This window comes from Ascaphus truei, chromosome 2 (assembly GCF_040206685.1).
Source record: "Ascaphus truei isolate aAscTru1 chromosome 2, aAscTru1.hap1, whole genome shotgun sequence".
In the NCBI taxonomy this organism is placed as follows: domain Eukaryota; kingdom Metazoa; phylum Chordata; class Amphibia; order Anura; family Ascaphidae; genus Ascaphus; species Ascaphus truei.
The window spans coordinates 489,235,190-489,259,428 of record NC_134484.1 but is presented as its reverse complement, the minus strand read 5'-3'; the positions used below and the strand labels follow the sequence as shown (position 1 = coordinate 489,259,428).

General features: G+C 43.8%; 1 protein-coding gene across 1 annotated transcript in view; it reads left to right on the top strand.

The window, feature by feature from the left end:
- The window catches only part of LOC142488443 (uncharacterized), a 55,460-nt gene extending 39,356 nt beyond the window's left edge, over positions 1 to 16,104 (top strand). The window contains exon 5 of the mRNA XM_075588960.1: positions 11,666 to 16,104. Coding sequence (XP_075445075.1) covers positions 11,666 to 13,182 — 1,517 coding nt within the window. The 3' untranslated portion in view covers positions 13,183 to 16,104. The remainder of the gene's footprint in view (positions 1 to 11,665) is intronic.
- The last annotated feature ends 8,135 nt before the right edge of the window (positions 16,105 to 24,239 follow it).

The window sequence follows — 24,239 nt, the reverse complement described above, 5'->3', positions numbered from 1 at the left end:
GTCATATGCTAATCTTTTTATGGGTCTCTGGGAATCCAACAACCTCCATATTAATGAACAATTGGTTAACTGAGGAAGAAGTTCATAAGCGACTTGAAAAAATGAAAGTAAATAAGGCACCTGGCCCCGATGGCATACATAGACAGAGGATGAGACACGCACTCAATATCAATGGTAATAGAGGTGGGGTACTTAGCTGCCGGTGCGCTGGTCCTGGGGAGCTCCTGTAGTCCCAAATGTACCAGTACAAAGAAGAAGCAGGCACACGGTCTTACTCAAAAGGAGGTTTAATATGCCATAAAGTCCAACGTTTCGGCAGTCAAATACTGCCTTTCTCAAGGTGAAGGCTACCAAACACATGAAAACAGTCAAAATATATACCACCCCCCTGATACTCACCCCTCCCCATTCTGCCACATAACCAGGATGTTGACGCCCACCTGATGACATCAGAGCTACCATATGGCGCCCTCTAGTGACGTCAGACATCTAGGTCTAAATCCCTGGCAATACAGCATAGAGCTGTCTTGGAGGACTGCAGCCACAGCCACGCCTCTCCCCAGACTGAACACTCCCCCATGATGACGTCAGCGTGACCCGGCCGTCAGGGGTGGGTGGGGAAGAGGGGAGGACGTGCACCAATCAAGACTGTACTCACAGGGCTGGACAAAGATGTATCCGTCGCCATGGGATCAGTGTCAGAGCAGGGAGGAGTGAGACACTCCTATAAATCACCCTGAAAGTGTAAATAAACCACACACCAAAATATTAATAAAGCATATGTGCACAAAACTAATACAGCAATATACTATTAAAACATGTGACTGTATACTGCTGATATCAGTATAATGCTGCAAAGTTACAGTGAAATGCCACATAAGAATATGCAGTACATCAGTATTTAGCATATACTAGTGTGTATACCTAGGTCAGAAATGGGTACACACAGCCAGGGGGGGGGGGGAGGGAGAGGGAGGGAGGGGAAGGGGGTGGAAGAGGGAGGGGGGAAAAACACACACAAAAAGGATAATCTTCCCAACAGGTAAGTGCAGAGTCCATGGATGGTGCAAGATCAAATATGCCTGTAGAAAAACAAAAAATGACCTTCTATTAAGGAAGCATTTTAAATTCTGTTGCTCATTAAGACCCATACCGTTGCTGGTATTTAAAGCATGTATCCAGAATGCTTCACGTCTCAATAAGAAAGTCTCCCTATCTGGAGTGTCTTGTCTAGGTGCTACTGACTCAATACCCATGATGCGTAAAGATGCAACATTATGATTGTGTTCCACACAGTGTTGCACAAGAATAGAGGGATCCGTACCTTTTCGAATTACACTTTTATGTTCAATGAACCTTGTTTTTAACATTCTTATGGTCTTACCCACATACAGAAGACCACATGGACACTTTATTATGTACACTACATATTCAGATCTACATGTGATTCTATTTTTAATTTTTATGATCCTCCCGCTGTGGGGGTGACTGAATTGACTACCGGTAGTCAGACTGTTACAGACCGAGCAGCTCATGCATCTAAAGTTACCCGGTCTGCCACTCTCCAGAAAATGAGGAGTTCTGTAGTTACCCTCATTATCTGCATGTATCAGGCTATCCACCAGATTCCTCCCTCTTTTGAATGCCACCATTGGTGGTACACAGCAACTTTCAGATAATATATCATCATTTTGCAGAATATGCCAATGTTTAAGAATGGTAGATTTAATAAAACCACCAGCTTGACTGTACGTAGTGGTAAATACAAGCCTGTCCTCCTTCTTATTTTTGGTAGCACTTACCTCTTTATCCAGTGCCCGGTCTAACACAGCAGGAGGATATCCCCTAGCCAGTAATCTACTACGTAGTTCTCCAATAGCTGGTTCAATATTATCCTTTCTGCTCGTGATTTTGCAGACTTGGACTTTCTGTGAAAAAGGTAATGCATCAATAAGAGAAGGAGGATGATGGCTATCTGCCCTTAAAATGGCATTTCTGTCTGTATCTATAAAGTTCAGTATGTAACTCCCCATTAGTCTGTGTAATGAGGACATCTAAAAAAGAGAGTTGCTGTGTACTCCATGTATTAGTGAGGCGGACCGGTGAATGGAGACCATTAAGATACTCAAAAAAAGATAACAGCTGATCCTCCGTACCTGTCCATATGAAAAACAGATCATCAATATATCTGTAATAGCTTTTAATATGCACAAAAAAGTCTGATTTGTAGATGTACTGCTCTTCGAAATATGTCATGTATATGTTGGCGTAAGCAGGGGCCATATTACTGCCCATTGCTGTCCCCTTAATCTGCAGGAAGAAATCACTCTCAAATCTAAAATAATTTTTATAGAGAATGAAATGTAAAATTAGCATAATGTATTCAATTGGAACAGTATCACTATAATGGCGAATGAGGGCGGCCTTGATTATCTGAAGACCTTCAACATTGGGGGGTTATTGTATAAAGGCTAGACACGTCTAAACTAACCAGAATATGATTAGTCCCATCACCAGGTGAGTTTTTTTAATTTATCAAGGAAATCAAACGTGTCTTTGATGTATGACTTGGCTGTCTGTGCTATAGGTTGTAGAAATGTCTACAAATTTTCCAAGGGGTTGATTTAATGAATTAATAGCAGCTATAATAGACCGCCCCGGGGGATTGTTTAAATTCTTGTGTATTTTGGGCAAGGTATAGAAAATAGGGCATTTAGGATGCAACATAGTTAGAAACTCAGATTCAGGCTCTGTTATCCACCGGTTATTAACCCCCATTTGGATAATTTCCTTAATTTCACTCGCATAGTTAAAAGTAGGGTCCCTATCCAATTTAATGTAGCATTTAATGTCACTCATGTCACAATGTCATGTCTGATGGCTTCAGCCTTATAATCTGAGTAATTCTGCACTACTAGGGCACCCCCCTTATCTGCACGCTTAATAATAATGTCATTATTATTAGTCAAAATTTTTAATGCTTCCTTTTCCTGAACAGACATATTGTATGTAGCCCTATGTTTGTTTTTTTTGTACCTTGCAATGTCCGCCTTAACCAGTCGTATATATGTGCTGACTGATTGATTTTTAAAGGGCGGGACAAAAGTAGATTTGAGCTTGCACATTTTGGTACCTTGATAAGAAGCCGAATTATCTGTCCCTTGCTGGTCAGTGGCCAAACTAACTGTCCCTTGTTGTTCCATAGGAGGATTACCTGTCCCTGGTTGGATATTAGAATGCCCCGATTCTGTAGACCTGTTAGAAAAAAACGATTTAAGGTTTAATACACGTTCGAATTTAAATAGGTCAACCTCCAAATCAAAATCATTAAACAATGTAGTAGGTACATATGATGGCCCCCTAGCTAAGACAGACATTTCACATTGATTAAGAGTGTAATCAGACAGATTAACAACCAAGGTGTCCATACTCATTTCTGCTCCGTTATACGTAGGGGATAGGGTGATCTTCCTTTTCCCCTGGCCCCCGCGTCTAATTTTCCTTTCTCCTTGTCCTTGGATTGGCCTAAAAAAGGAGCCGGATTTTGGCCTCTCTGACGTTCTGTTGAGGAATGGGCTTCAGAGTCACTGGTGTGGGCTTCTTGGACTCCCTGGGGTGCTCTCTCTCTTTGGTTCTTGCATTGTTTGGCTTGTATTTACCACTACGTACAGTCAAGCTGGTGGTTTTATTAAATCTACCATTCTTAAACATTGGCATATTCTGCAAAATGATGATATATTATCTGAAAGTTGCTGTGTACCATCAATGGTGGCATTCAAAAGAGGGAGGAATCTGGCGGATAGCCTGATACATGCAGATAATGAGGGTAACTACAGAACTCCTCATTTTCTGGAGGGCGGCAGACCGGGTAACTTTAGATGCATGAGCTGCTCGGTCTGTAACAGTCTGACTACCGGTAGTCAATTCAGTCACCCCCACAGCGGGAGGATCATAAAAATTAAAAATAGAATCACATGTAGATCTGAATATGTAGTGTACATAATAAAGTGTCCATGTGGTCTTCTTTATGTGGGTAAGACCATAAGAATGTTAAAAACAAGGTTCATTGAACATAAAAGTGTAATTCGAAAAGGTACGGATCCCTCTATTCTTGTGCAACACTGTGTGGAACACAATCATAATGTTGCCTCTTTACGCATCATGGGTATTGAGTCAGTAGCACCTAGACAAGACACTCCAGATAGGGAGACATTCTTATTGAGACGTGAAGCATTCTGGATACATGCTTTAAATACCAGCAACGGTATGGGTCTTAATGAGCAACAGAATTTAAAATGCTTCCTTAATAGAAGGTCATTTTTTGTCTTTCTACAGGCATATTTGATCTTGCACCATCCATGGACTCTGCACTTACCTGTTGGGAAGATTATCCTTTTTGTGTGTGTTTTTTCCCCTTTTTTTCTTCCCTTTCCCCCCCCCCTCCCTCCCCCTCCCTCTCCCTCCCCCTTCCCCTCCCACTCCCTTTCACTCCCTCTCCCTTTCCCTCCCTTTCCCTCCCTCCCTTCCCCTCCCTCCCTCCCCCCCCCCCGGCTGTGTGTACCCATTTCTGACCTAGGTATACACACTAGTATATTCTAAATACTGATGTACTGCATATTCTTATGTGGCATTTCACTGTAACTTTGCAGGATTATACTGATGTCATCAGCAGTATACAGTCACATGTTTTTAATAGTATATTGCTGTATTAGTTTTGTGCACATATGCTTGATTAATATTTTGGTGTGTGGTTTATTTACACTTTCAGGGTGATTTATAGGAGTGTCTCACTCCTCCCTGCTCTGACACTGATCCCATGGCGACGGATACATCTTTGTCCAGCCCTGTGAGTACAGTCTTGATTGGTGCACGCCCTCCCCTCTTCCCCCCCCCCCCCCATGACGGCCGGGTCACGCTGACGTCATCATGGGGGAGTGTTCAGTCTGGGGAGAGGTGTGGCTGTGGCTGCAGTCCTCCAAGACAGCTCTATGCTGTATAGCCAGGGATTTAGACCTAGATGTCTGACGTCACTAAGGGGGCGCCATATGGTAGCTCTGATGTCATCAGGTGGGCGTCAACATCCTGGTTATGTGGCAGAATGGGGAGGGGTGAGTATCAGGGGGGGTGGTATATATTTTGACTGTTTTCATGTGTTTGGTAGCCTTCACCTTGAGAAAGGCAGTATTTGACTGCCGAAACGTTGGACTTTATGGCATATTAAACCTTCTTTTGAGTAAGACCGTGTGCCTGCTTCTTCTTCTTTGTCCCGATGGCATACATCCAAGAGTTCTCAAGGAGTTAAGCTCAGTAATAGCCAAACCATTATATTTAATATTCAAGGACTCCATTTCCACAGGCTCAGTACCACAAGATTGGCGTAAAGCAAATGTGGTGCCTATATTTAAAAAGGGAGCTAGATCACAACCGGGAAATTACAGACCTGTAAGCCTGACTTCAATAGTAGGGAAAATACTTGAAGGTTTAATACGGGATAATATTCAGGAATACCTAATGGAAAACAAAATTATTAGTAATAGTCAGCATGGATTTATGAAGGATAGATCTTGCCAAACTAACCTTATTTGTTTCTTTGAGGAGGTAAGTAGGAATTTAGACCAGGGTAATGCAGTTGATGTGGTCTACTTAGATTTTGCAAAGGCTTTTGATACGGTTTCACACAAGAGGTTGGTGTACAAAATAAAGAAAGTTGGACTCAGTAATAATATATGCACCTGGATTGAAAACTGGTTAAAGGACAGACAAGAGAGGGTTGTCATAAATGGAACTTTTTCAGGTTGGGCTAAAGTCGTGAGTGGAGTACCTCAGGGATCGGTACTGGGACCCCTGCTTTTTAATTTGTTAATGACCTTGAGATTGGGATCGAGAGCAAAGTCTCCATCTTTGCTGATGATACTAAATTGTGTAAGGTAATACAATCAGAGCAGGATGTAATTTCTCTTCAGAAGGACTTGGAGAGACTGGAAACGTGGGCAGGCAAATGGCAGGTGAGGTTTAATACAGATAAATGTAAGGTTATGCATTTGGGATGCAAGAATAAAAAGGCGACTTACAAATTAAATGGAGATATATTGGGGGAATCCTTGATGGAGAAGGATTTAGGAGTGCTTGTAGACAGCAGGCTTAGCAATAGTGCCCAATGTCATGCAGTAGCTGCAAAGGCAAACAAGATCTTATCTTGCATCAAACGGGCAATGGATGGAAGGGAAGTAAACATAATTATGCCCCTTTACAAAGCATTAGTAAGACCACACCTTGAATATGGAGTACAATTTTGGGAACCAATCCTAAGAAAAGACATTATGGAACTAGAGAGTGTGCAGAGAAGAGCCACCAAATTAATAAAGGGGATGGACATTCTAACTTATGAGTTGAGGCTAGCTAAAATAGATTTATTTACATTAGAAAAGAGGCGTCTAAGAGGGGATATGATAACTATGTACAAATATATTCAGGGACAATACAAGGAGCTTTCAAAAGAACTATTCATCCCACGGGCAGTACAAAGGACTCGGGCCATCCCTTTAGGTTGGAGGAAAGGAAATTTCACCAGCAACAAAGGAAAGGGTTCTTTACAGTAAGGGCAGTTAAAATGTGGAATTCATTACCCATGGAGACTGTGATGGCAGATACAATAGATTTGTTCAAAAAAAGGTTGGACATCTTTTTAGATGGGAAAGGTATACAGGGATATACCAAATAAGTATACATGGGAAGGATGTTGATCCAGGGATTAATCTGATTGCCAATTATTGGAGTCAGGAAGGAATTCATTTTTCCCCTTAATGGGGTTTTATGTTTGCCTTCCTCTGGATCAATAAGTAAGTATAGATATAGGATAAAGTATCTGTTGTCTAAATTTAGCATAGGTTGAACTTGATGGACCTACGTCTTTTTTTCAACCTCATCTACTTTGTAACTATGTAACTATGTAGTCCACATTTATTTTTGGTGATTCTAATCCTTTTCGGCATCATATTAGTTTTTTACAAGCGTTATATTGATGACCTGATTATGATTTGGGAAGAGGATTCACATTCACTGGACACTTTCATTAATACACTTAATTCCAATATGTTGAATCTTAACTTTACTTATGAACACCATATTAATCACATTAATTATTTAGATATCACTTTATTTATTGACATTACAGGAGAAATACAGACTGACATTTATAGGAAACAAAATTCCAGAAATACCTTTCTTAAAGCAGATAGCAATCACCCCAGGTCACTCATCCGTGGTATACCCAAGGGGCAATTCCTCCGCCTAAGGCGACTTTGCTCTAACGAGGATTCTTTTCATCAACATGCCACCGAATTGGCAAACAGATTTTCTGTCAGGGGCTGTAGAACACGGGATACAGAGGAGGCTTACATGAATACCAAACTCTGTACTCATGCTGAGTTACTGTCTTATGGTTCGACTGGTTCTAGGCAGGGGTTTTAAATCAAGGAGAGACCAGGGCACTCCTGAAGGGTCCAATCCGCTGTTTATTACACGGCATAGATCAAATCCGCTCAATCATCCAGAAACATTGGGAAGTGCTCACCTTGGAGGAAGACCTTAGAGCCCATTGAACAAGGACCAAAATTTGCATTTAGAAAGACTAAATATCTTTGGCAAACTATCTTTCGCCTAGTTTATTTACCTCTAGGTCAGACAGTGTTCATGAATCAAATTTAATACATGTTTTTTTTCAAATGTGGTAAATGTGTATTTGGTGCTATGCCAATCCTATCAAATCTATTGATATTGTACACAGTAAAAAAACACACACAATTCCAGTTTTTATTCATTGTAATTGTAATTTTGTGATTTATTACTTAACCTGCGGTTGTGGTCGAGGATTCGCTGGGCGGACAATCAGACCAGTGAAGGTCAGAATTATGGAGCACATTCGTTCTATTAAAAAACTAGATCAGATTCTCCTAGTTTCCAAACATTTTACAAATTGTACATTGGGAAACTTGTCCACCTTTCATTTTTCAGCGATTGAATCTATACCTGTTCCTACACGAGGGGATTGAATCTATACCTGTTCCTACACGAGGGGATTGAATCTATACCTGTTCCTACACGAGGGGATTGAATCTATACCTGTCCCTACACGAGGGGATTGAATCTATACCTGTTTCTACATGAGGGGATTGAATCTATACCTGTTCCTACACGAGGGGATTGAATCTATACCTGTTACTACACGAGGGGATTGAATCTTTACCTGTCCCTACACGAGGGGATTGAATCTATACCTGTTTCTACATGAGGGGATTGAATCTATACCTGTTCCTACACAAGGGGATTGAATCGATACCTGTTCCTACACAAGGGGGTTATAGAATTAAACAGCTTAATCAGCGTGAGATGTTTTGGATCCACTCACTTAATACTCTATCCCCTTTTGGGATTAATACAGAATGGGACATAAAACATTTTCTCTAAGCTATATTATTCCTTTGCCCATTCTCAGGTTATATAGTAGTGTGTGTTTTTCATATATATATCATTGAGATACATATGTGTCTCTCTCTAGTCACATTTGATGAGTAGTATTGTATCCTTACTGTGGCAATTTTCTCAGTGCGGTTTATTTATTTACATCTTATTCATTATGTATATTCCCCTTATCAAGATTCAAATTGTTCTTTGCCTTGGTAGTTGAGTTTACATTTATTATATGTATATTATTATATTATATTATTTGGTGTTACAGTTAATTGAATTAATCTAAGATAATGCTATTCTCTCCACATCCTATCCACTTTTAAATTTAATGCTTTTTCATTTAATTTTTATTGTCCTTATGAGTCTATTTAAGTTTATTGTTATTGTATTCTTTATTGTGTCCTTTTGCTGGATTTCTCCCCCACAGTTATACTGCCTTCTTTCCGTGGTTACATTTTCCCCGGACTGTTTTGTTCCCATGGGACTTATTTACCTGGGATACAGGTAGGCAGTCTTTCCGGCGGGGAGCGCCTATAACGTGACACTCTCTAGACTCAGGAAACCACTCTTTGATAAAGCGCCCATGGCGAGAAACGCGTTGGAGGTTTCTCTTTTAACTTAGGCTGTGTGTCTCAATACATCTTTTATTTTTTCTACTTTTGCCTCCAGTTCTTCTTTTCTGCAGTGCTCATTTTTTCTTTGTTTTGAACGTAAGAGAAGGAAAGAGAGGAGTCAAATATTACACCAAGGCCGCGTGCTTTTGAAATTATATGAATAGTATTTGTGACTGACAAAATATGACACAAAATGGAGCAGTTTAGTTTATGTGGGTCTTATGGCAGAAGATTACATGGGCAGTGTAGTCACTGCATCACTTAGATTGTAAGCTCTCCAGGGCAGGGATTTCCATTCCTATTGTCTGATTTTGTTTGTTGCACTTATTGTATTATAATTCCCTGTACTGTATTGTTTCTGCTGTAAAGCGCTGAGTACACTGCGGGCCTTATATAAATAAAGACATACATACATGGGCATTTACAGTATCTTTACACTATAGATTGCTGTCTGGTTTAGTTGATATTATTAACGTACTAATATGACTGACCTCCCCCCCCCCCCCCGAATCCGGCACCGATCGCCATCAGCAGCCCCGCACCCCAGCAGTCTCACTGACCCCCCCCCCCCCCCAGCCCGGCACCGATCCCCATCAGCGGCCCCACACCCCACTAGTTGTTGCACTTATTGTAATATAATTCCCTGTACTGTATTGTTTCTGCTGTGAAGCGCTGAGTACACTGCGGGCCTTATATAAATAAAACATACAGGACACCTACAAGCTCATATTGAACCCCCAAAATAACCACAACATATATATAAGCATATATGTGTCACAGAGGAGTGCTACTGAGCATGGCAATATATATTTAAAACCAGAGACAGAACATGAAACACAAACAGAGCTCAGTGCACATCCAGTGAAACTTATACACGGGACAGTGCCTAAATATATATGTATAGATATCTTTTGAATAAAATGGTCTTTTAGTTTAACATTTTGGCCAAAGTGTTGTAATCCCTTGAGCCACTACACGGCAGACTACATCTCAAGGGTACCTAACACTAATTAATTAATTTATATAAATAAAGACATACATACATGGGCATCTACAGTATCTTTACACTATAGGTTGCTGTCTGGTTTAGTTGATATTATTAACGCACTAATATGACTGACCCCCCTCCTCCCCCCAGCCCGGCACGATCCCCATTAGCAGCCCCGCACCCCAGCAGTCTCACCAATTCCCCCTAGCCCGGCACTGATTCCCATCAGCAGCCCCGCACCCCAGAAGTCTCACTGACCCCAGCACCTGCCCCCCAGCCCAGCACCGATCCCCATTAGCAGCCCCGCACCCCAGCAGTCTCACTGCTTCCCCCCCTGCCCGGCACCGATCCCCATCAGCAGCCCCGCACCCCAGCAGTTTCTCTGACCAAGCCTGGCACCGATCCCCATCAGCAGCCCCGCACCCCAGCAGTTTCTCTGACCCCTCCACCCCCCAGCCCGGCACCGATCCCCATCAGCAGCCTCGCACCCCAGCAGTCTCACTGACCCCCCCAGTCCTGCACCGATCCGCGGCCCCACGATGCCTCAGCAGCTGACACCGTAGGTAGGCGGGTAGGGGGGGGTGCTTTGAGTGTGGTGTGCAGTGAGTTGTGAGTGTGTGCTGTGCTCATTGAGGTGTGTGCTGTGCTCAGTGAGGTGTGTGTGCTGTGCTCAGTGAGGTGTGTGTGCTGTGCTCAGTGAGGTGTGTGTGCTGTGCGCAGTGAGGTGTGTGCTGTGCGCAGTGAGGTGTGTGCTGTGCGCAGTGAGGTGTGTGCTGTGCGCAGTGAGGTGTGTGCTGTGCGCAGTGAGGTGTGTGCTGTGCGCAGTGAGGTGTGTGCTGTGCGCAGTGAGGTGTGTGCTGTGCGCAGTGAGGTGTGTGCTGTGCGCAGTGAGGTGTGTGCTGTGCGCAGTGAGGTGTGTGCTGTGCGCAGTGAGGTGTGTGCTGTGCGCAGTGAGGTGTGTGCTGTGCGCAGTGAGGTGTGTGCTGTGCGCAGTGAGGTGTGTGCTGAGCGCAGCGCAGTGAGGTGTGTGCCGTGAGTGTGTGTGCGCAGTGTGCCGTGTGTGTGCACAGTGTGTAGTGAGTGTGTGCGCACTGTGCCGTGAGTGTGTGTGCGCAGTGTGTAGTGAGTGTGTGCGCAGTGCGCTGTGAGTGTGTGCGCAGTGCGCTGTGAGAGTGTATGTGCGCTGTGAGAGTGTCAGTGCGCAGTGTGTATGCAAAAAAAGAAAAAGCTGTATGTGGTTTTTTTTCCGAAAATTAAATTAGACCTGCTGGCGCACTTAGAGAAAATTAATTGGACCGCAAAGGGTTAAATAATGAATACAGTAATAAATACACGTTATATATGTATCAAAATGATTTCACTGTGGGAGCTGCTACAAATACATTTCAGGCCTTCGGGACCACCACCAAAGTCATAGAGGGTCACTGGATGTCCATGTGCTACAAGTTTAAAACCCTCGGTGAAGAGAACATTTAGTTAATTAAGTATTGGTGAAATACATTCTTCAGTGTTTTTTGGATTTGTAATTTGCGTTCAGTAATTTGATTTACAGATTGAAAACATTTGTTCTGTATTTTTTGTTTACTTCTGTTAGAGAACGGCCTGAATGAGGAACAGAACTTGAACTCTGATACATCCAGAAGCTGCCCGACTCCTCGCAGGCCAGAAGTGCCAAAAAACAATGATTCCTGCCACATTTTAGACACGTGCAAGGAACCAGTGCCACATGATGGTGAACTTACAGACCTTATACAGCACACAGCAGAGACGGACTCTAAATATGGGTCCAGCAAGAGGTATGCGAGAGATTTAAGAAGAAGCCGCGGTGCTCAGCCTTTTCTCTGTTGTCAGTGTGGCAAAAGCTTCTCACTGGACAGGGACCTGCTCACACACCTTTGTGTCCCCACTAAAGAGCAAACCTTTACATGTACAGATGGTGGGAGCAGTTTCTCACTGAAGGGGAAACTTCCTCCACACCAGATTATTCAGACAGCAGTGATGCCTTTTACTTGTACAGTGTGTGGGAAACAATTCAGTATTAAGACAAACCTCCTCAGACACCATATGACTCATACAGGGGATAAACCATTCACATGTGCAGAGTGTAGTAAAAGCTTTTCTCGGAAGACAGATCTCCTCATCCATGAGCGGATTCATACAGGGGAGAAACCATTCACATGTTCAGAGTGTGGGAAACAATTCAGAATTAAGTTCAATCTTCTCATACACCAGATGACTCATACAGGGGAGAAACCATTCACATGTTCAGAGTGTGGGAAACAATTCAGTAGTAAAACAATCCTCCTCAAGCACCAGATGACTCATACAGGGCAGAAACCATTCACATGTACAGAGTGTAGTATAAGCTTTTCTCAGAAGACAAATCTCCTAAGACATGAGCGGATTCATACAGGGCAGAAACCATTCACATGTGCAGAGTGTAGTAAAAGCTTTTCTCGGAAGACAGATCTCCTCAAACATGACTGGATTCATACAGGAGAGAAACCATTCACATGTGCAGAGTGTAGTAAAAGCTTTTCCCAGAAGAGAGATCTCCTCAAACATGAGCGGATTCATACAGGGGAGAAACCATTCACATGTACAGAGTGTAGTAAAAGCTTTTCTGTGAAGTCGACGCTCCTCATCCATGAGCGGATTCATACAGGGGAGAAACCATTCACATGTGCAGAGTGTAGTAAAAGCTTTTCTCAGAAGGCGGAGCTGCTCAACCATGAGCGGATTCATACAGGGGAGAAACCATTCACATGTACAGAGTGTGGGAAACAATTCAGTATTAAGACAAACCTCCTCAGACACCATATGACTCATACTGGAGAGAAACCATTCACATGTGCAGAATGTAGTAAAAGCTTTTCTCTGAAGACACATCTCCTCAGACATGAGCAGATTCATACAGGAGAGAAACCATTCACATGTGCAGAGTGTAGTAAAAGCTTTTCTCAGAAGACAGATCTCCTCAAACATGAGCGGATTCATACAGGGGAGAAACCATTCACATGTGCAGAATGTAGTAAAAGCTTTTCTCGGAAGACAGAGCTTCTCACCCACCATAGGATTCATACAGGGAAGAAACCATTTCCATGTACATAGTGCCTGGAAACCTTTTCACATATGATCAGCCTCCTTACACACATGACGATTCATACATGAGATGAAACATTTCATTTTTCAGAGGAGGATTTGGCAATATACCGGTAGAATAGTAATACTACAGTAATAAAACTAACCGGTAATTCAATACTTACCAAGAGGTGGGCGCGGGTTTGGAAGCTCCATGACTTCCACATGCTGCAGCTATAAGGAATCTGGTAGAAACACACAAACAAAAGATCATAAGAGATCACAAAACCCCTAGTAATTGCTCTCAAGATAGGTCACACTAAGATTTGCATGGCCACCATAAAGGCTTAAATAGCCAAACCCACCAAATAGGGTCGACCGCTAATCGGTCACACGAGTACAAAAAATAATAAAGTTTTAATAAACAAAATAAAACCCGACGAAACACTTAAAATAGTGATAATAACATTCCCATGCGCTGGGTGGGGGGGGCAGTGATGTATTAAGCTGAATCAGGTGGTAACTGGATTAGCCCCACAATTATAAGGGTCTGTATCTCATATATATTTATCACTATTTTAGTGTTTTGTTGGGTTTTATTTTGTTTATTAAAACGTTATTACTTTTTGTACTCTTGTGTGACCGAATAGCGGTCTACCCTGTGTGACGATAGGGGTTGCTGGCATCACAAACTGTTATGAATTCCAGCTAGCTACCCCTAAATCTATTTAACTTGGCCACCTTTGTAAGGCTTATTTTGGCCAAATGTATTTAACCTCTGGGGAAGAACAGGGGATGTGTAAATATATTTCTATGTGTGTAAGAATGTATTTCAAAGTCTGTATTTGTTATTACCTGTAAATACAATCCCACAGTTTAGTGAATCACTATTCTTCTGTAAATGTGCTTGGGTGTCAGCCCTGCCAGAAAGCAAATTAGATATTCCATTCTTACTATCATTTCTATGGAGAAGGAAAGCCACTTAAATTGAAGCTTTCTATAGAATTGATAGGATTAGGGACAGCTAGGTGTCGGGACTCCCGAGGGGGGGGGGGGGGTGAAAGGCTGATATTCAGATCTGGGAGTAAGCACATTGTATTTCACAGACTCTGATTTAATCAGGGATGGGTTCTTCATGCCCCCTGGCTGTTGTGGCCCAAACTTAATCAATGTCCAGCAGCCCCCTCCCATGTAAATTATAGCCACAGAGGGATATATAAAGGAGTGCTGCTGATCAGAGAATCAGTTCTACTTCCAGAGAGACACTCTGGGAAGGATTGTGGCGTTCGTGACTCTGATCCAGCAAGGGAGAATTGCTAGCCAGTTATTCTTGGATACTTCACCCTGTTATTTACCCGTACGTGTTATTGTCAATTGTTATGTGTTACAGTGTTTGTGTTTGCCCGAAAGGGAATAAATCTTCAGTTTATTTTATAATTTTGTCCTGTTCAATCAGTTCCCAGTATATTCGGCGTGAATTAAGTCTGGTCTACCGTGACACCCTGTTTGGTGGGTTTGGATATTTGACTTGGTGATAGGAGGGAAACTCATGACACTGCAAGAGGTACAAACAAAATACCAAACGCAGGACATCCAAATTTTCAGCTTCCTCCAGATCAGACACTTTCTGCTAATAATATCGCAGAACAAGAGCTTTCCAAATTTAACAAAATTTGAAAGATTATATAAAACAGGTATATACCAGAAGGGACTGATCTTGAGAATATACACGGAACTAACTTTAAAAACAACCCCCCAAAACCATAAGTATATGTTGAAATGGGCTGAAGACCTCAATATAGAGATAGACAGGGAAGACTGGGAGGATATCTGGGAATCGGCAGCCAAAACCTCAATTTGCACAACAACGAAAGAGAATATATACAAAATTCTATTCCAATGGTACTTAACCCTGAGTAGGCTGAGCCAGATCTTCCCAGGCACACCGGATTTATGCTGGAGGGGGTGCGGCCTGAGAGGAGATATGGTACACATATAGTGGACGTGTCCACAGATACAAAAGTTTTGGCTATGATCCAAAATATGCTAGTTGAAATGTCTGGGGCAGAAATCCCTCTGGATCCTCTGATATACTTGTTGTCCAAGCCCGTTGAAGAGGCACCCACCCCAATGAGGAAGATGATTAATTTTGTTCTCACTGCTGCTAGATGCTCAATAGCAGCTGCCTGGAAGAATATAAATGTGCCGTCTAAGCAGACAGTAATTAAAAGGTTGAAAGCGATTAAATTAATGGAACGACTAATGGCCCAGCTCAACCAAAAATTAGAGGAATATCATAAAGTTTTGGACCTATGTTCTCTACCCTGAAGATAGGCGATCAAATGTCGGGGCTCAGTCCACATGGGCCTCAATCCCCCCCCCCCTTCCTCCCTCCCTCCTCCCATCTTTCCCTGTGAACCCCCTCTCTTTTCTATCCCTAGTCTTGACCTATCCTTTATCATCAAGTAAGACTAAACCCAAAGATGAGAAAACTAAGGGAATAAATGTAATCCACTACAAAATAATGTATAAAGATTTACAGATGCAAAAAAGTGTTGTGGAAAATTATAGTTATGTTAAGAGGAATATCACAGATGTAAATAGAGATACACCAACCGTGTGAAACGGATAAGAATGTAAACTGTGATGACATGTAAACAAGCCAATAAAAAAATTGAAACAAAAAAAGAAAAGCCTGCCTTTGAGACAGGAAGTGAGACTCCTGTGCACACGTGACCTGAACAAGGAGACAGAGGAGAGGTTCCTGAGTCACACAGACGTCTTGAGCCTGCCAAAAGAGACTGCACGCTGCCAGCAAGACACAGGGGAAAGTACTTCTAAACCTGGATCCTGACATTGCCTTATCGCACAAAGGTGTGGACACCAGGAGAACAAAGAAGCCTTCCCCTACAAGAGACAGATAAGACTTTTCTTATAAGACTGTTATCTATATCTTTATATATATATAAATATATCTAAATGTCCCTATGATTTGGGCCGGTGAATCGTAACCACGCAGTTAAAGAGAGCTGTACTACTGTACAAGTGTACAGTATATATACTCCAAAGTGGAGCGGATTTTGTTTGCTGATTTACATGTTTGCTGTGTTTAAAGTGACAGGCGCAATTAAGCCTTATTTTAATTTCACCTTAAAACAGTCTCCATTGCGTACCTCTCAACACGTCTCTTACAGGCACTATGTATATATGTACTCTCACTGATTAAATCTCTTCATCTCTCCTTATTTCTATTGCTCCCCCTGGAATGATGTCCCCATGATAAGACAGAATGAACCCTTTCCCCCTGGTACTTAAGCCAGTAGTATCACACAGAAGAGCGCTTACACTGCGCATGTGCGAAATGGCAAGCACATTGGAGGAGAAGGTCTGAGCCTGCCAACAACAAAGATGGCATCATCACATGCAGAGGAGATATCGCGAGATTACGGTACGACGGGGGAACAACTACAGAAGGAGTATGAGGAAGATGACAGCGCGACTTTGTGCCTGACCAGGCAGCCGGAACACACTGCATGGAGGAGCCATCTGATGACGTCAGCGCGCAGGTGCCATCTGATGACGTCAGCGCGACCGGAATGGGAGTCAGACCACAAAGGAAATCAAGAAGCCAGCTGCTGACTATCATGTGATAACTGGGGGTAATTGGTGCTAAAGTCTTTTCACATGGGTGTTTTAATTATATATACTGGACATTTCCATACTATCTGCAAGCCAGTCACTTGAAAAAGTCCTCTTGAAGGATGAAACGTTGTGTTTTGTACTGATTAAATTTCTTTAAATAAATCCGAAGTTGCCCTGGATCATTCACCTTCTCTTTATTTATATAGTGCCATTAATGTACATAGCACTTCACAGCAGTAATACACATTATAATCATATAAATAACAAATAATACATAGTGGGAAGAAGTGCTTCAGACATAAAAGTAACATTTAGGAAAAGGAGTCCCTGCTCCAAAAGAGCTTACAATGAAATTGGTTGGTAGGAAGAACCGACTCTAGCACCGGGTCCGGAACCGTGGCTAGAGTGTTCAAGCCCTCCGAAATTTCTGTGAGACGGGTAGATTGGTTACCTGCATTGACCAGTCCACTTTTGAAGTCGACCTCTTCTTTCTTGGCAGGTTCCGTAGGCCGCTGCCACACAGGCCTCAGGAACTGTGCTCCGCAGTGAGCACAATCTGGTCCCCAGGTCAACTGTCCAACTGGGCAGTTACACATGAGATCGTAGCATTGTACACACGTCTCCCCGCTCACGGTTGTCATATGGCATCTAATTGGTAGCTCAGGGATGTCTGTCTGCTTGCTAACAGACATATCTTCACTTTGCTGTAAGCACGGATACAAAAGAAAGGGTACAGTCATTCCTTGTAATTGCCAGGATACATACAACTGGGGGTGGGGTTTTCTGCATCTTGTAAGGTGAACAGAAGTTGCTGATTGCTGCTCAATGTGCCTGCTCCCCCTGGTGGAATTTAAAGGACGGGCGGCACACTCTTTCAAAAATTGTTTCTGGATCTGCACTGAGTCACTCATATTGCGGGGGCGGGGCCCTGGTTTTCCCGCCAGTCCCGGACAGATTTTTGCAACACATTTTGGTGCAGCCTGGTAATCAGCAGCACGTGCGCTCTCCTGCTTTGGCGGGAGACGCCATTTTACTAGGTCAGCGTTAGACTAAGGAGTAACCCTCAGATGGGCCCCCTGGCATAAACAGTGTGGACGGCCACCCAGGAATTTTACACATATAATCCCTGACCTTTGCTATGGGCATAGTTGCGGGACGGCCTCCTACGGCCACCACACGGCAGGGGTTAAGATATTACCTCAAGGCCCAGGCGAGGACCTCAATCATGGTGAAGACTTTACAGACTTGTCCGGACTTTACAACCATGGTGAAGAATTAAATTGGACAATTTGACACAAAAATAGAATAGGGCACCCCAGATCTGATCTCAGTAGCGCCTCCAAATGTAACGGGTATTCCCCCTAGCGCAATCACAGAGTGCATGTGAGTAGGAACCTATATGATACCAGGTGTGGTACATTCTTAGACAGATATTCTTACAGTGAATAGGAATGGACAGAACTGGAGAGGAATTGATCTATAGAGTTAATCTTGTAGAAATGCTCATAAATCTATATCTACGTTATGTCCAATTGGAATTAATGTTTTGACCAGATGAATTCATTTAGTTTCTAATCTAGAGATCTGGTTTACAAGGTCTCCTCCTCTCCAATTAGGTTCAAGTATATCTATACCAATGTAACGGGTATTCCCCCTACCCCAATCGCAGATAGAGTGCATGTGAGGGGGAACCTATATGTTACCAGGTGTGGTGGAGTACCTGTTAGGCTCACAGGAGGCCTGAGCCTCCGCTAGTGAGAGCCTGGGGTGAATCCTATGGAACGATCTTACTTACAGCGCCTCCACCTATGTAGGATTCTAGGAGTGTAGATTGTACCCCACACAGGACCCATATATAGTAACCACATACACAGGAGTATAAGTATAACAGTTTACTATATGCAGCATCAAACATAACACAATACACATCAGCAATAATAGCAGTGACAGTGTCCTTCTATGACACTCACAGGGACAACTACCCGCCTTCTCACTGTGCCTTAACCCCCACACATACCTCCCCCAACACCGTGTACCCAAAGTCCCACGAGTCCACTAAGAGACCCAGAACCTATAGGCGGGATCAGCGCTTGATGTACCGGCAGGTTGGTGCACATATAATACGATACCTGCCCCAGTGCTCCAGCACCTGAGGCTGTAGATTCTTCACAAAGGATCCAGCACTCTGCGATATCCTCTGCGGCGTCCTGAAACTCTGCCTGGCGGTGGGTGGCTCCCACATGGAGTGATCCACCTTTGGAAAGTCTCTTATCTCTGCAGCCGCAGAGAGTGATTTACTCTTGCCACCAAGGGTCAGGATTTAACGCTTCCTGGCTGTAACCCTCACTATGCTGGTTCTACAGGACCCAGTCCCTATCCTAAGGGGAGTCCCTGCAGCAAACCACAAGCTGGGGCCTGGGGGAGACTTCTGGCAGGTGTAGAAGGCTACTTTCCTTCCTGCACAAGCACACCCTCCCCTCTCTGTGTCCCAGCTCCTACTGACACTCTCACACTCGTGCTCCGCTGTCAGCTTCCTGGCTTCAGCACGCAACATTGTATCTCCTTTGCTGCAGGAGAATTTGTAAACTATTGGCTTCAATGCAGCAGGTGATAGGGGTGAAAGGGCAGTCCCCAGAGGCTGCTGGGAGTTGTTGTCCGTTATGGCCCTCTTTAACATTGGGGCCGCGTGCCCGAACTGTAATGGCGACCGCTACTCTCCACTGAGCATGCACAATTCTGTAATGGCCGCCGCATCGCCCTAACTGCGCATATGCGACTTCTAGGGGTCCCTGCACTATGGAGCGCCTTTCATGCCAGTTCTTTCGCACTAAAATGGCTGCCGCGTCGCGTCTGCGCATGCACGAGCCTCCGCGCCCATACAGGCATAACACAGATGGCGGTACCCTGCCTCCGACGCCACCGGGAGACGCGCTCGCCCCCGCAACTGTCTTCTCACTGGTGAAGGTAAGGGGAAGAGGAACGGGGAACCGGGGAGCGCAAAGGGGACCTGGCTACACCTATACAGACAATGATGGATTCTGATTATGTACTTCTTTAAAGTGTCTTGAAAGACTATGTTATGTGAATCCTTTCTGAATATTAGTAATATGTTCTGCAAATCTGAGTTTGAGTTTACGGACATGGACATTGAATTAAATATACTGCATTAACAGATTCACAATTAATAAAGTGACTGATGACAACTTCTTTTTTTGTGTGAGTAGATGAGAAGCTTCTGACATTTTTGGATTCCTGCAGATTCAATTTGCACATTTTGTTTTTTAAACATTTGCGGAATCCTTTAAGATTAAAGAATGATTGTTGTGTGTTTTTTTTTGTTTAGTAGATTTGAGGCAACTAGGGGCAATGGATTTTTTAAGTGATTAGGCTTTTTTAAAAATAACTTTTGAATTAGACGGAAGATATGGATTAAGAATTGGATCTTGCAAAACCAAGTGCCAATGTTTGTTTATGACACGTTTGATTTTGGCGGAGAGAGGGTTATATTGGGTAATGAAAGGGACATCTAGCTGAACTACAGCATTGGTATTTACACTTGATGGTTTATCTTTCTTTGTTAATAAATCTTTCCTGTTTAGTTTGCTTGTTTTAGAGTAAGCATCTTCTAGAACAGGGTTTCCCGAACTTTTTTTTTCCGTGACCCGGTTATTTTTTAACTTCTAGTTCGTGACTGGATGGGGGGGTGGGTGGGGGGTACTGGGTTCTGGGTGGGTGGGAGGGGGGCCAGGGACTGGGTGGGTGGGAGGGGGGGATTGGGAGGGAGAGGAGACTGGGGGACAGGGACTGGGAGGGAGGGGGGGACTGGGAGGGGGGGGGACTGGGAGGGAGGGGGGGTCAGGGACACTTGGGTGGGAGGCAGTGACTGGGTGTGTGTGTGGGAGATGGTGGGTGGGTGACAGTGACTGGGTGGGAGAGAGTCACTGGGTGACAGTGACTGGGTGAGTGGGTGACAGTGACTGGGTGGGGTGACTTACCTTGCCGCCGGACGCTTTCCCCTGCTGCCCCCGATATCTCCTGCTGCGGGAGATGGGCTTGGGGGCACGGGAGGTGGGCTCGGGAGGGGGTGCCACGGGAGGTGAGCTTGGGAAGCTGGCCGCGGGGGGAAGCGAGCCGCAGTAGGAGCTGGTACTTCCTCCTCCGTCCCACATAACGTGCGGGCCGCAGAGGAGCTGGTACTTCCTCCTCCGTCCCACATTGGGAGCGGGGGGGGGAGGAAGGGAGCAGGCCCTGCTTGCCCTGCGCATGCGCGCGGGACCGCGGGGGGAATCGCCGCCATTTTTTTAAACTTGAGCGGGGGGGACGGGAAACACCGCACGGCCAGCCTCGCTGCGACCCGGCAATTTTGGTGCCGTGGCCCGGTGCCGGGTCGCGACTCACCATTTGGGAAACGCTGTTCTAGAACTTTAGGTCCATACAATTTGGATCTAAACTTTTCCAGAATAGCACCTGCTTTTTGTTCATAAACAGCAGGATCTGAATAGTTTCGTTTAACTTTTCTGAGTTCCCAAAATGGTATGTTATTTAACCATTTATTGTAATGGTTACTCCCCGCCTCAATATAATTCAGACAATTAACTGTTTTATGAAATGTTTTTTTCCATATATCTCCTTCTTTAATATACTGCACCGACACACTTTATTCGAGCAAATACCCAGTATGTACCTGGCAGATACCTGGAATGCGCCGCTCCTCACCTCTCACAAGCCCCGTTGCATTTGCCATCCCAGCCTGGGTTCATGCCTGGCTGACGGGCGGCTGATCTGTTAAATAATAATGATTAGGATTTAATAGGCTGCAATGCTTCGCGTGTCTACCAGATGGCATAAATTCATGAATTGTAATGCAGTATATATATATATACTGTGCAGTATTGCAGCCAGCGGGAATAAAATGCTTCAATCCCTGCCTGGAAAATACCTCAATGCACTCGGGCAGAAAACAGTCACAAACCTCAATACACCCGGGTATACCCGAATTCGTGGGACTAGCCGAGCTCGAATAAAGTGTGTCGCCAGTGTAGATGAGAAGATCCAGAAACTCCAGTTCTGATTTACTAAATTTAGAAGTGAATGATAAATTGTAACTATTGCAATTAAGATGTGATAAAAATGTGTTTCGACTTTCGTGATCCCCACACCAAATGATGATGATATCATCAATATAGCATTTGTAGAGCACTAGATTTGCCCCGAGCTCTTGGTTGGACCAAATATGTTGTTCTTCCCATAATCCCATCAGGAGGTTAGCATAGCTCGGGACAAATCTAGTGCCCATAGCTGTCCCCTTAATTTGTAGGTATATATTGTCATCAAACCAAAAGAAATTGTGAGTATGTGTAAAATCAATTGCTTTAATTAGAAAATCAATATGTGCTGGTGTATGGGTGTTATCTAAATTTAAAAAGTGCTGTGCTGCCCTACACCCTTGTTCATGTGCAATTACAGTATAAAGTGATGGGACATCGCATGTGGCAAGAAAGTGTTGGTCTGACTCGATTACAGGCAGGTGGAAAGAGGGGACAACTTGGCAGGAGATCCGAGGCGCAGGAGCAGAGAGCGACATCAGCTAAGCGGGCAGGGTGCAGAGTCCGACAGCGTGAAGGTCCCTGCACCACCACCAGATCAGGAGAAGCAGCGAGACAGGGGACGACTTGGTAAGCTAACTGAGGCGCTAGAGCAGAAAGTATATCTAACAGCATGAAGGTCCCCATACTATCTCAAGTAAGAACAGTGCAAATTCATGGTACATTTATCTTCCAGTTGCACATCACCACGATTACCTAATATTTGAACTTTGGATTATTTTACCACGAGTCTCTGACAAGCTACATATGAGAGACTATCTTTACATGAACTGGGACTTATAATTATATATTTTTTCTGTTTTTTATCTATTTTTTCTGATTTTTTTATTTATAATGGATTTTTTTATTTCCTCTCTATCTTGGTGTCCTCTATATCATAGCTGCATATTTGATGTACATCATTTCTATATACCATCTAATACACATAATATATAAACACCTAGACTGCTTATAGATGAGGGTCAGAGATACTGTGAGTCTTTACCCCATCAATTCCCCTAATTGGGTACAATTGAAAAGTCCCGATCAGGAACCAGTCTGTATGGGGAGGCAGGTTTGCTGTGTTCCAACTGGGAGGCTTTGCAGATTCACAGCTACCTCTTTCCTTATTTCCTCGTGGTGCCGCCATTGTTGCGAGGCACATTGATTCACAGCAGCCCCTCAAACCAGCTGTTGCTGCAGAGAACCCAGCGAGGACACTTTTCATCACCACAGGAGGACGTGATATCACACACTCCACAAACTGGTGGGATTAACGCTGTGGTGCATTCATCAATACTGCATTAATCTACAACTAACCTACCTCTGGCATAATGAACCTGCTTTTTACCTCAACTTTGTTCTTTCTCATGGCCTCACTGAAATGTTATTCTCTCTATCCACTACACACTCCCCCCTCCTGGCCCACGCCCAACATCACCATACACCCTGGACTACTCGAAAGCCTTGCACTATCTACTGAATGTTGGTGGAGAACCCTGAAAACCAGCACTCCAACCACCGCCCACTCAATTGGCAAAAATCATAAAGTTACAACCTGCAAACAACTACTCAAATTTCTACTCATACTATTACTCTCTTTAGCAGGTAATATTGAACCTAGCCCAGGCCCTCCCACTTCAACTCTGTCCCATACCCCTGAGAATACCCTCTTCAAATTCCAAAACGGCCTATCTCTCGCCCATATAAATATCCGGAGTCTGCTGCCCAAACTGGATGAACTAAGGGCATGGTGCCTTATGCATAAACCAAAAGCCATCGTTCTCACAGAAACATGGCTAACTCCTAAAACCCCTGATGCACATATTGCCATTCAGGGATACTCCATTTTTAGGAGAGATAGGTTAAAGAGAGGAGGAGGGGTGTTATTTTATATTGCAGACACCTTACAATTTACACTGGTAAACTGCCCCCCAAGACCAACCTCTTTTGAAATCCTAGTTGGAAGAATGCATCCCCTTTTCTAAGCCCATCTTGCTTGCTGGCATCTACCGCCCCCCTAAAGCCCCTCTACAATCCCTGACTGATATCACCCAGTTTCTTGGCTCCATTTCCTCTCTGAATGAAAAGAGTGAGCTGCTAGTTCTTTGGGATTTTAACTTCAATTGGCTTGACCCTAAAAACCACAAAATCCAGATACAAATTAAATCGCTTAACCTATCGCAACGCATTTCCCAACCCACACGAACAAACCTGAAATCGCATAACCATTCCTTGCTAGACTGGATTCTCTCCTCAAACCCCAGCAGAATCCAATCCTCTGGCATCCTTCCTGACATTTTCAGTGACCATGCAATAGTGTACTGTGTAAGGAAAATAAAAACGCCCCAATCAAGCCCT